The sequence below is a fragment of the Oreochromis niloticus genome, linkage group LG11 (genome assembly GCF_001858045.2).
Source record: "Oreochromis niloticus isolate F11D_XX linkage group LG11, O_niloticus_UMD_NMBU, whole genome shotgun sequence".
In the NCBI taxonomy this organism is placed as follows: Eukaryota; Metazoa; Chordata; class Actinopteri; order Cichliformes; family Cichlidae; genus Oreochromis; species Oreochromis niloticus.
The window spans coordinates 15,950,338-15,964,628 of record NC_031976.2 but is presented as its reverse complement, the minus strand read 5'-3'; the positions used below and the strand labels follow the sequence as shown (position 1 = coordinate 15,964,628).

Below are 14,291 nucleotides of genomic sequence, written 5' to 3'. Positions count from 1 at the left end.
AAATATTATTTTGCAGAATTATGGATACAAGCATTTGTTACACCACACAACATAAATTACAGGATTATATTAATTAATGAACAGAAGACATCATCACAAGAAACATGCATGAAAAATTCCAAGGATAAGTGATCATAAAGAGTGCACATAGATTTGTTTTATAATTATTTAAATTTATTAGAACATTAATTGCTGGCTTTTTTTTCTTTTCTTTTTTTTGTTTGTTTTTCAGATGTTTCCATATATGTTGAGGTCTGCGGTATTAATGTAGTCATCACCTTCATCAGGGTCCTGTGAGAGATGAAGGTTGTTAGTGTTACAGATATTGATAGAATCAGTGAACTTAATTATGAGGAACATATGGATGGCAAATTAACAATACCTCTTTGTAATTGTAAGATTTGGGCTGGCTAAGATCCATTAGCAACAGGAGCAATAAAAAGGAAAAATAACATTAGAACAATGCAAATGAACGCCTGCAGTTTACCACGTGGTTAATTCAGGGGGAGGAAGATGAGTACCTTTTGGGAGATGGGAAACGAGGTTTTGTGACTTTCTGGTTATCACAAGATTTCGAATTCACATTGTTTGGACTGCACAACAAATATTATCTCATTAGACAGTCAGAAAAACAAATACAATTGACAAATTCTTAAAAAACAAACAAATATTTAGCATATTTACCTATGACCAAAATCTACCATGTCACCGTTAGGCCTTCTGTTGAAAAATACAAATAAATTATATATATATATATATATATATATATATATATATATATATATATTGGTATATATATATACCGCTTATAAAAGAACTGTTAGTAACTATTAGGTGGAAGCTGACAAGGCTGGCCACTCTAAATGTTTTTTCACACCCTACCTCGAAAATCTGCTCCAAATAGACCTTCTACGCAAAAAACAGAGGAAGAGAAACAGGCATATGTTTTTAGAAACATAAATAGAAGTGTAGATGAGATCAAAAATGAGAAAAGGCCAAACATCTGCAGCATTTTACAGAACTGTAGAAGGGGTTGTACAGAACTAGACGCTAAGATTATCTGTTGCATTCAGAGAACTAAAGTTCATTAGAATTACTCTTGCCTTTGATCCGAACGAGATGGTCCTGCTCCAGAGCGAATCCTGCAGAGTTCACAAATTATATTATTCATTAATTCAGTTAACAGTTACAATACCACATGAAAAAGAAATATGATTTGATATACACATGTTTCATAGAGGTTAAGTGTGTTATCCTCTTGAGACCCAAAAGAAAAAATCTTTGATATTTACATTTTTTTTTAGACAATTTAAATATTGTGGTTGAAAGGAACATGTTATGGCTACATATTTTTTACATTATGATTTTTCTTTTTCTTCTGTCCCCTGTAGTGGACATAAACTTCATTCTGCATGCCAAACACTCACCTCAACCTGGGTTGTTAAGTCATGTCAACCATGGCACTAACAATGACCATGGATGATGTGACAGAGGGCTGAGTGAGGCAGAAGGGGAGTCATCCTAGTCATCCAGATGAGGTGGTGGAAGGACAAATAACAGAGCAAAAAGATAAAAGCTCAGATAGCGACATACAGCTTCTAAGGAGGGACAAAATGATGACACCTGATGTCCATAATTGATAAGAAGTATTATTACTCTGAAGTGGTGGGATTTTGTTTCTCAGCTACCACAGAGGTCGCCTCCATGAAGGGAATCAACCGTCTGTGGCCTTAGTGGGGGTGTAATATGTGGATTTGCATTCAGAGGTCTACATTAAACCATATGTTTTATTATAGATGCTGGATGCAATTATATTGTTCCTAAACAAAAGCTAACATGTCTTGCTCTGAGGTTTCACCTTCCTGCTATAATGTTTGGCCTTTCTCTGCCTCATTTCATTAAAGCTCCAAGTTTGACTCCTTTACATAGGGGTCTCAGGCTCATGTCCTCCACAGATGACAAAAGTGGATCTTTGGGTCTTAGAAGGATGACTTACTTCAGGAATGTGACACTCGATTGTTTCTCTTTGTAACGTACAAATGAGCTAAGCAAATGTGATTCTATATGAGAAAAATGCAAGACGCATTAAGCCTTTAAACAAAAACAACACTGGAGGGTAAGGGCAGCTGTTTTTTTCCTCTATTTGATCTCTCCCACAAATACTGTTTTCTCACCTGCGAGACATCCTCGACAGCCGATTCCACATGCTAAAAATTGGGGAAAACTATATTATGATAATGAAAGAATAAATCTGAAATGATTTAAAATCACTGCGTTGTTTTTTTACCTGCCATCTCGACTTTGAAGCTCTTCAATGCGTTTCCTTTAACAGATAGAAAAAAAGTTCTTTATTAAGAAGCAATTTTTTTTAAATTAAAATTGAAGACATGCCTTATAAATATAAAATACTTACTTTTCTTCAAGGTGTTTTGCCTATCAGATATTTGCTGTCAGTTAAGATCGGTGATATTGTATTACTCACTTGTATTTTTTAGTCATGAAAATGCAGACGAGTACGAAGGCCACAGTGGTACCAATCCCCACCACAGAGGGAATGATGATGTGATTATAGTTCTCTACACCTGAAAAAAATAGAAGTTATGTTAGTGCCCTTCTTGGTTTTTGCTGCAACAGTAAAAATGAGACTAAACCTAGTTTTATTTTTAAAGCAGAGTATAACTTCTGTTCAACATCACAAAAGTCAACAACGAATTAAAAATATCTCACGTTTTACATGGAGTGTGAAAGTTTCAGATGATTTCAGGCCTCCATTAAATTCAGCAGTGCAGGTTATCTCTCTGTTGTCATCCTTCTCCTCAGGAATAAATGTCAGGATGGACTGCGTCTCCCAGTTTCCTTGTTTAATATCTTTATGATGCACAATGATGTTTGTAGTATCCAGATTCCATGAGAGTTTGGGAACATGAGTGGGGCAGGTGTGGATGACTGAACAGGTGACAGTGTAGGGCTCTCCTTGAATGGTTGTCATTGGTTGGATCACTGTAGGCCTTGGAGGCTGAGCTGAAAATGAAAAAGGCAGACATAAAGTAAGAGGCAAAATGATTTAACAGAAAACTGGTATAGATGTTTGAAGTCACGGAGAGTTGGTGACATACGGAGCATGTTCAACTCGACGCAATTATCAACAAAGGAGAACTTGTCCTTGTTGTCTGTTCGCACTAGTTCAACCCGGAAACAGAAAGGACCGTTGTCATGATCTTTAACTTCAGTTATTTCTAAGGTGCAGTTGTTCTGGCCCAGACGTCCCAACATCTTTGTTCTTTCCCTAAAGCTGTCCTTAATCAGTGTAGGATCCTCATGATAGATGTTGTTTCCTTTAGTATCTGCTGTTTTGTCTTTATCGTGCCACATCGCTCTGAGTCTGGAGGAGGGCAGGTTTCCTCCAGTATGGGAGAATGAACATGGTACCACAACACAGGATGTAACCAGAGCATCAATGCTTTTTACAACATTGGCCTTCCATTCAGCACTGGACACGGAGCTACAGATGGCTGACAGAGAATTTTGAAAATAACAAGGAAATTATTTAATTATACACATTAAGCATAAAGAGACTGGAAATAAATAGCTGACCAGTGATGTTACCTGCAAAAAGCAGACAGAATTCCATCATAATTTTCTGTTTGCCCATTCTTCTCTGATGTTGGGATGTTTGAATGACACTAAAGAAATCAAAACACTACATTTCACCATCATTACCAAAATAAACCACAGCTGTTAAAGTGGACTTTGTTCAAACAGCATTAATGCCAATAGACATTTATTTAGAATTATTCATACCAATTTTTATCTGACAAATATGAGCAATCATAGTAAAAAGTGATTTTCCCTGTGTGTAATGTAAATAAAGTATATTTCAAAAATAAATAATGGCATTTTTTTAGTAAAAGTAACATATATTGCTTATATGTATGTGTGTAATTTAAACAAATGGGTGATATGGACAATACCAAAAATACAGCCACAGAACAAAACCTTTAAGCAACACTAGAGGGTGCGCCGTTCATTATTTAGAGTCCAATGTTAAGATTTTATTTCATTTTTTAAAATAATTTCTGAATGAAGGAATAGAATGTCAGTCTTGTGTAGATTTGAAAAATAAAAGATATTGTGTATCACTCTTTGTGCCAGTTTGCTGTTTTAATTTAGTGCACATACTCATCCAAGTCAGAGTTTTCTCTTCAGTTTTTTTTTACTTTATTTTTATTGAAAGTTTTATAATATTGACAATCATCCATATAAAAAAAAAAAAAAACAACAAACACACACATACAAAAACAAAACACACACAAAAAACAAAAAAAACAAAAACATAGTACACACTAGGAATAACTCATTGACACAGTGAGACCTTCAGATCCACCCGGTCTGGGGGAGCTCCCCTCCACCTTTTTTTCGAGTCTCATGTCATCAGGTTTTTACTACTGTCCACCCCTGGTGATGTTCGGAAGGGTATTTCCAGTCCATTTTATGAGTTGCCTTCTAAAAAAAACAAAACAAAACAAACAAACAAACAAAAAAAAAACCAGTGGCCACAGCCTTAGCAGGCTTTCCTTCTTCCAGTGGTTGCGTGAAAATATTTAGCTAAACTCCAGTTGTATAACCCACCACCCATCATCCCACATTACTCCCTTCAACAAATCTCTCCCACTTCCTCCAATTTTTATGAAATTGATCCATTTTGAGATTCAAAAGGGATGTAAGTTTTTCCATTCTATATATTTCTTCCATTATTCCTATCCAATCTTTCTTTGTTGGGGGCTCTTTCTCCAGCCACTTCCTGGTAAGCGCTTTTTTACCCGCTCCCAACAGGATGTTTATCAAATATTTGTCTTTTAAGGGGACTGTTGATGGAATATCGCCCAAATACACAGTACAGAAATCCCAATTTAATTTGAAACCAGTCACCAAGTAAATTGATTCGACTATTTCACTCCAGTATGGTTGGAGTATTGGACATTTCCAAAATATATGAAAGTGATCTGCCATATTTTCCCCACAGTTTCTCCAGCAGTATCCATCTGTCGGTTGACCTTTTTGTTTATATTTTATTTTGGGGGTTATAAAAAATCTAATAAAATTTTTCCATGTGAATTCCCTCCAATAACCCGAACTAATAGATTCCATCTGTGTTCTACATATATTTAACCAACTGTCCTCTGATATGTTGATTTTAGCCTCCATCTCCCATTTAATTTTAATATAATCGGTTGATTGATCCTTTAGTGATTGTAGATTCCGATAAAGTTTAGCAGTCAATTTGTTTTTAACCTGACCTTTATAAGCTTCTTTTATAAGGGGGACTAGGCCTTCACTATTTTCTTCTGTAGTTCTTATATTACTATTAAAATAGGACCTAACTTGGAGATATCTAAAAAAATCTTGGTTTTCTAAACCATAAGTATCTCTTAATTTTTCAAATCTATGTAATCCTTCTTTTCCTAACAATGAGCAAAATGGCCCAATCCCCCTTGTTAACCAAGTAGTATAACGTCTATCTGTTTGTGCAGGGATAAATTCCTTATCATGTGTGACCCATCTGAGTTGTTTGATACTAGCTCCTGATTTAAGGCTTTCACATTCATCAAACCATATCTTTAAAGGAGTTTTAGTCCATTCGTTTAAATTGTTTTTCTGTTCCAAATATAGTTTTTTATCTCCTAATATTGTCTGTAATGGTACTTTTAATTGTGTCACATCTAAATATTTCCATTTTGCTTCATATGACGGATCACACCAATAAATTAAATATCTTAATTGTGCTGCTTTAAAATAGTTTTCTAGGTTTGGGAGTGAAAGTCCACCCCATTCCCTAGGTAGTTGCAATGTTATATATCTAACTCTGGGTTTATGGCCCTTCCATATAAATCCCGAAATCATTCTGTTCCATAATGTAAATTGTTTTGCTGGTATGTGTACTGGTATAGATTGGAAAAGGAAAAGCAGTGGAGGAAGTATATTCATTTTGATCAGGTCAATCCTATTATACAGATCAAGTGTACATATGATTCTGTACATATGATAATTTTTCAATCCTACAACTGTTTATAACTTGCATAGTTCACATTTCTGTATAACTGTATATCTCAGATTTCTGTATAGTTTTTATTTCATATTTATATCCTGTTCATAGCCTGTACATAGCTTGTACTCACTACAGCCTGTACATACTTATAGTTATAGAATATTCATAACATACTTCACACTGTGTACATTATAACATACCATAATAGACCCATTTCTGTAATATACTTACACATCTCTATTATTGCTAAATTATATTGTAATATATCTATATCACGACTAAAGCACTTTCTGGATGGATGCAAACTGCATTTCGTTGCCCTGTACCTGTGACATGTGCAATGACAATAAAGTTGAATTCTATTCTATTCTATTCTAAGTGGCAGTAAGCTCCACCTTTGAATGTTTTCTTTCAATTCCCTTGTAATTGGTGAGTAGTTTAATTCATTGATTTCCGTCAATGTTTTTGGAATTTTAATACCTAAGTATTTAATTATTTTATTGTTCCAATTGAATTTAGACATACTTTTGATCTTTGTTGTGGGTACATAATTGTATGTAATCGACTGTGTTTTTTGAATGTTTATTTTATATCCGGAAAGTTCTCCAAACATTTCCATCTTTAACCATAACTTGGGTAAGCTTCTTTCTGGGTCTGTAAGGGTTAGCGAAATATCATCTGCATATAAGCCTGTTTTATATTCCGTATTCCGTATCCATATCCCTTTAATTTGTTCATCTTCCCTAATGGCTTGCGCCAGCGGTTCAATAAATAAAGCAAACAGGGCTGGGCTAAGCGGACATCCCTGCCGACATCCTCTCTGCAAGTCCACTACTCCATTTAGGCTCCCCTCCCTCCAGCACATAGTTAAAACATTTTAATAAAAGCGGTGATAATAAATCTCTAAAGGTTTTATAATATTCTGATGTAAATCCGTCCATACCCGGCATCTTATTTGTTTTTGTTTTTGCGATGGCTTTATCCAGTTCTTGTTTAGTAATTTGTTGCATAAGTCTTTTGTTTTGTTCCCGTCCAATATTAGGTAGGTCTAGAGATTGCAAAAATTTCTGAATGTTTAAAGGGTCAGCCCCTTGTATCTCTGAATATAACTTTTTATAGTAGTTTTCAATTGAGTTTTGTATTTCTTTAGCAGTGTAACATATTTTTTGGGTCTCTTCATCCTTTATACTGTAAATTCCTCTTTCTTCTTCCTGCTTTTTAATTCTCCAGGCCAATAATTTCTTTGCCCTAGGGCCGTAATCATAGTATTTTTGCTTAACAAATCTAGCTTTTATTTCTTCTTGTCTGTCGTATATATCATTTAATCTCTGTTTTACTAAATTTATCTCTTCCAGTGTTTGAGGGTCTTTAACAGTGGCGTGTTTAGTCTCTAAGTTCTTTAATATGAGTAGTAATTTATTAATTTGCATTTGTTTCTCTTTCTTTTTGTATGAGGACCACATGATCAATTTTCCTCTCATTACTGCTTTAGATGCATCCCATGTGACACTTGGGGACACCTCTTGATTATCATTTAGTTCACAGTAGTTTTTATACTCCTTTCTTACAAACTGTATACACCTGGTATCATTTAACAAGCTTGTATTCAACTTCCAGCTAGTCTGTTTTATTTCAGTCTCCAGATGTATAGACAAGTAAACACCTGCATGGTCTGATATATCTTTTATTCCTAGGTTACATCTGAGAATTCTATGTCTATCTGTGTTAAACATAAAAAAATAAACTAACCTGGAGTATACTTTATGGGGGTATGAGAAAAACGTATAGCCCCTTTCCTTGGGATGTAGCTCCCTCCAAACATCTATCATATTTCCTTCTACAAGAAGCTTTTTAACTGTTTTTGTCTCCCGAGTTGTCCTTTTAGTTTTGTTGTTGGAATCTAAGTGGGGCTGTAGTTGTATATTCCAATCCCCACCACAGATAAGGGTTCCCTTAGTGTGTTCAGCAATCAGATTAAATAATTTCTTAATAAATTCCTGATCATTGCCTGGCGGTCTGTAAACATTTAACAGAGTCACTGGTTTGTGATCGATTTGACCCACTACCATGACGTATCGTCCTTTTCTATCCCTATTTGTTGAATTAATTGAAAATGTATTTTATTTGCAATCAGTATTGTAACCCCCCTTGCACATTTCTGTCTATATGATGAATAGTATACATGTTTGAACCCCAAGCGTTTTAACTGCTCATGTTCCATATTGTTTAAATGGGTCTCCTGCCAAAATATTATATCATGGCTTTCCCTTCTCATTTTAGTTGCTATCTTTTTCCTCTTAATGGGGTTTTGAAGACCATTAACATTCAATGATATTATCCTATATTCCTGGAATGACATGGTTGTCTCCTGAAATAACATCTGTAAAATAAACTCTCCCCGCCCCGAGTGATCAGTCCTGAAATAAACAACCTGTGCCTTGAAAACCAACAATTAAACTTACAAACTAAACATGACTTCCAAATGAGAAGTAAAAAAATAACTTCTAAATCAGCGAGGGGAATTCTCCGTGCGGAGGGCCCCTCGTGGGAGTATGGTGTCTGTTCCAGTTCCATCACAACCCCCATTAGGCGGCGACAGCGCGCTTCACTCATCTCAGTTTGGTGGTCCTTTGCTAAAACTCTATTAGACCACAGCTGTCTACTGATAAATTAACAGGATAACTATCTTAATATAATTGTTAAACTACAATAATAATAACCTCTATCTTAAGTTCTTCATAAAGTTTTTCCTTGACTCTATTTAACAACCATAAACAAGAGTGTTTACTCACAGGAGCCTCTCAACTAGTTTAGTCTTTTAGATGAAATGAGTGGTGAAATCTCTTGAGTTTTTCCCGCGCCCATTTGACATCCACAGCTCGTCTCCGTCCTCCGTCCCGTCCGCTGACCTTCCACGAAATATCCTCTAGCCTTGCTTGAGCCTTGTCGATCCCTTGAGCTGGGTGGCGGCTGGGGGATTCCCCCGATCCACCGTCCTCTCCTCTTTTCAACAATCCCTTTTTCTGAAGATCTAGTTTTGCTGATGACGCGCTCTCATAAGTAATCGGACCATCATTGTAGAAGACCCGGAGCCTCGCTGGAGCTGGTGTCTGAAATCGAATGCCTTTTTCCTTTAATATTTTCTGCAGCAGGGCGTATTCCTTTCGTTTCTGGATGATTTCTGCCGGGTAGTCGTGGTCCACATAAATCCGACGTCCGTCTATGCGTATATCCTTCTTCATCCATGCTTTTTTCAACACTTGCTCTTTGATGCTATATTCAAGGAAGCAGACAATCATGGATCTAGGAGGCGCGTGTGAGGGAGGTCTCTGTCCAAGTGATCTATGGCAGCGTTGTATCCCCAACTCCAGGTCCTGCAGACCTAGTTCAGTTTTGAAGAGCTTCTCCACATATCCTGTCGGGTTATCAGATTCCTGGCCTTCCGGTATTCCAAATATACGAAGATTGTTCCACCGAGACCGAGCTTCTAAGTCAGTTAGTTTAGCCAGCATGCGTTGTTGTTCCTCTACGGTCTGAAGGAGCACCTCCCTAGCGCTCGTGCTCCACTCCTCCACCTCCCCCACTCTTTGCTCCATTTCTTCTACTCTCGTCTCCATGTTTTTCTTCTTATTTATCTCCTCTTTAAAGCTCCCAAATTCTTGCTTCATGTCGCCTCTCACCGTCTCCCAAGCATCGCTGAAGTGTTTTTTCATGTCTGTGTGACTTATCATAATTTCTTCTCGGATAGCCTCCATGTTGGCTTGGATGGCGGCCATCGTAGTCTGGGTGACTTCACTTCCGTCTCCCGTCGCCATTTCTTCGCTCTCTTCATCAGTTTTCCTTTCTGTGGTTTTTATCTTTCTAGTTTTATATTTCCCCATAAATTTTTATCGAAACTTGATATTATCCGTGTTGAAAAAATGGGGGAATACTGGACCGTCGCTAAGAGCTCCCAACTATGCTTCCACTCGTTCCGCCGCCATACCCGGAAGTCGTTTTCTCTTTAATTTTATTTTAAAAACTTTTGCAGGATGGCTGCGGTTCCTTTTGGATCACTATCATGTTAGAAATTTTTTTCCAAAGCGTCGTGAGACTGACATTAATGTTCCATTCAGCATTTGGGAATACAACATTTCAATAGTACTGACAACTATGAATGCCATCTCTTCGCATAATGCCTCTCCTATTGAGTTTTCACCTGAGGTTGAAAACCCCAAGCAGTGACTGACAAACGTATAAGCAAACATAGTGGATATTTCACTTTCTAGCCAAGTAGTTTTCTGCTGATCATTAGGCTTTTTTTTATGTTCATTTTCTATTAGCAAAGTTTTTTTGTTTTTGGTCTTAATAGTGTTAAGGTTAATCAATTTTGATTACACACAATATACACTAATATTTAACCTTTTTAATAATTTTTAATATTTTTGTGACACAGTAGTGTAGTCATATGTATTGTATACTGTTTATACACTCTGTTGTACTGTACATGTTATCACTACAATTACCCCAAATCTTTAAGAAAACCCCCCAAAACCCCAAAACAGCTAAGGTGCATTATTTCAATTTCAAAGGTATGATTAAACCTTTAAAATGAACACAAAAATCTACTGAACGTTTATCAAATCCATATACTAGTGTCACCACATACAGGTGTATAATATTGTAAAGAATTACTTTTTTTTCACTTACCTGATAAAGCTGCTGCCTGGCTGATCTGAGACGCAACATTCACTCAGTACTCTTTCTTGAGAATAACTATGTGCTAATCTGGTCTGGTGATGATTAGCACTGGATCCCCTGTCAAATGGAAAAAATGAAAAAGAAAAGAAAAAGAAACCAAATGACCAGAATAGAAAACAAAGTTAGTTTATTTCTCTATGTAGAAAAAAAACCTGAAAGCAGATATCGAGGTGGTAGCAACAGATTTGTCTGTGCAGATAGCTGGGAGGGGTCTCTGTTGATCTGTGTCTTCCATATTTGGGTGCATTTTGTTTTACTATTAGATACTCTGACCCAGATCCCCACTCTGACCTCTGGGGGCAACACAAAGAACTGCAGGCTAATTGAGATAAGGTAGCTGTCAAAATGCACTCATACAGTCGCTATAGAAATAAATCAATTCAGACAGAGTTCAGAAAGGGTGCCTAACAGGTGTATTCAATAAAGATTTAAAGTTGTCCAGTTAGAGAAAATGTGCCCAAACAAAGGTCCAGAATATTCTACTGTTTCACGTGCATTATGATTCAATGCAGTATATTCTGAGGTATTAATGGTGTTAGTAATAGTAGTAATTGCTGAATCCATGTCTTTATTTATTCAACATCTGGCTGCCAAGTCAAAGAAAGAAACCACAATTCAATAACAATTTAAATAATATTTATCATTTATTTATTATGAACTGGAGGGTTCTTTAATAAAATAATAATAATAATAATAATAATAATAATGATAATAATAATAATAATAATAATAATGTACCTTTTGCATTCAAAAGTAAAATATAGAACTTTTGAGAAAATTGTCTTCAAATAAATCACTTAATAAACAAAACACAAGGAAAAGTTGTAGTTTCAGTTTCCCCTCTTTTTCCTCAACTTATCTTCAAATGTAACAATCTCACAAAACATTTAACATCACTTACTACTGCAGAATTCCTTGTCTCGTCTCCTCGATGGTACTTCGACTCTGAAGGAATGACTTGACTTGCTGGGTAGCGTCATGTGTGATAAGTACAAAACACGTGACTGTTCTGTGGCTTTAATGTGAATGTGTGCGCACATTGACTACCGTAAAGACAGCAAAGCTGTGCAGAATGAAATAAACTTACCGTAATAATAAAAACAGATGTGCAGAGTAAAACTGGATCAAAATCTCATAATAAGTCAGTTTATGGATCTGCCTGTTGGTGACTTATGGCTTAGAATTTCTCACAGTTTTTTCTGCATTTGTGCATTATGTTGTTTAGAAGGTGATGATCACAAATCCCCAGGGTTTTTGGCAACTGATTGTCAAACATCAGCAACACTGACTCTTGTTGTAAAGAACCAAAACACTGATGCGGTTGGCTATCTACTTCTGTTAATATCCATGTGAAAAGAAAAAGCCATTGTGCAAACGAATTTTCCAAAAGATGCATGAAATGCACACTACATGATGAATGAATGAATGAATGAATGAATGAATGAATGAATGAATGAAATAAACGGAGAAAAAAAAACAGATTGTGATCATCAATAACTCTTTAGCCCTCTTCCCTGTCAGTGGTAAACGTTTGTCAATACAGGTGCTCCTCCCCAGCGTTTCCATATGTTTGCCTGATGTTCACATGTCAGTGATCAGCTGGTTAACTTACCTGCTCCTTACCGGGTCATAAATTCCACTATTTAAGCACACTTCCTGTTACCATCAGTGTTGGGCAAGTTACTTTGAAGTAATTAGCCACACAAATTATGTGTGCAACTCCGAAAAATAATTTCTGTCCTCTATAAGACAGAGGAGAACATCACAAGCCTGATACCTGCACGCCTGACAGCAGGAGGTGTATCGCTCCTCCTGTTTTTTTCACCGGGAGACAGCGTTTACACTGCATTCTACCTTTAGTACCTTTTTGGCAGCAACTGTGACACTGAACAGTCACCTCATTGTTCTGACACACAAAACAAAACTATTGACTACACTACACACTAGATACACACTGCAAACACGCTAAACATCACAAATCTCTCACATCTCAAAGGTCTGTCTTTCATTCTCTCGCCGCCGTCACTCCTAAAACCTCCCCCTCTTCCTAAACAACCAAATGCCATGTTGCCACATAATTTCTTGATTGGTCGATATGGTACATTTTTCCACCAATAGGAAAGGGGTCTTTTTTTCTTTTCTTCTCTTTTCCTTTTGTTCACAAGCAGAGTGTTTGCAAGCACTGTCATTAGACAGTGAACGATAGTATTCAGGAAAAAGCATTGAGTATATTTTTTTTAATCATGACTCTGGTTTTATGTGGCCTATCACCACAATTTAAAACTGGTATATATATATTTGAAGGCCACACTTTTAACACGAAAATGGAGAATCATGGTTGTCTTGGGTTGACATAGCATCTTGTTGGTATTTCATTTTGCAGTTTTTCCCAATTGTTTACACACATTTTCTGAAAGCATGCCTCATATTGTCAGAACTCTACACACAAATAAAAAAAACACACACACACACAATGGATAAAACCCTTCAACTCTTCTGCAAGATGAAACTCTGGATTTCTTGTCAAAATGGCATTTTGTTTTCAAATAAGACACACGAACCATCACATGAATAGACATTTATAAGAAACAGTTGAACACTGATGTGCTTACAGTTTTTCTCGATTGCTTAAACACTATAACCAATCTTTTGAACTCAAATTTCAAAACCATAATGCTATTTTTCAAAAAGCACACCCATTTCTCTGAACTATAAACACTATTCTCCTGCTTTAACACATGAGTCAGATTTGGTGAACAGTTACTGCAAAACTCTACACACAAATCCCTACATTTTTCAGTGCTTACACCATGTGGCCATTTAGAAAGCACTAGCATTCAATGAGATTAACTTAAGTCAGCACAGCTTGAGCTCAGTTAGCACACAATTAACCAAGTGGAAACACTAGGAGTCAAAGTTTATCACACACCAATCAGAAACTTTGATGGATAGACAAAACAGCCAAAGTCAGCTCTTTCAGGTTTGAAACAATGAAACGCTTCTCCTTGCTTTTCTTGATGGTCTAAAACAACATATGTTCCAGCTACTACAGGGAACCAGCACAGCCAGAGCAGCCTCACTATGTTGTTGTTTGGGATAACCTCAGCTTCCATCGCGCTGCTCTGGTACATGACTGGTTTACCAATAACCCAAGGTTTTCTAGCATCTTTCTGCCTGCATACTCTCCCTTTCAAAACTTGATAGAGGAGTTATTTTCCGCATGGTGGTGGAAAGTGTACGACAGAGATGCATGCCAGGGGTGGATCAGGCATGGGGCCAATATAGCCTGTAATGTGGATGAGATTCTCTGGCCTGACCCAGAACACAAACAGGATGCTGAGGTGGACTAATGTTTTTGGTGTGTGTGTTGAACTGTATGGTACATCAATAAAAATGCGCCACTGTATGTACATTGGTTGCGTCTTTTGTGTTCATCATGTGGAAAGGTTTTTGAGAGGAAGAACCATAAGCAACATAACTTGCCACTTTGGGAAATATTGTTTTT

General features: G+C 36.6%; 1 protein-coding gene across 1 annotated transcript; it reads right to left on the bottom strand.

The window, feature by feature from the left end:
• Positions 1-212: 212 nt before the first annotated feature.
• On the bottom strand, positions 213-11,790 carry LOC100703400 (myelin-associated glycoprotein). The gene is made up of 14 exons (XM_003459621.5): positions 11,688-11,790; positions 10,736-10,843; positions 3,607-3,683; positions 3,117-3,512; positions 2,728-3,021; positions 2,483-2,582; positions 2,288-2,323; positions 2,175-2,207; positions 1,104-1,142; positions 883-909; positions 685-720; positions 522-593; positions 383-410; positions 213-291 (listed from the first exon to the last, which is right to left on the bottom strand). The coding sequence occupies exons 3-14, from the start codon at positions 3,650-3,652 to the stop codon at positions 229-231; spliced, it is 1,170 nt and encodes a 389-aa protein (XP_003459669.2). The 5' UTR covers positions 3,653-3,683; positions 10,736-10,843; positions 11,688-11,790; the 3' UTR covers positions 213-228.
• Positions 11,791-14,291: the final 2,501 nt, after the last annotated feature.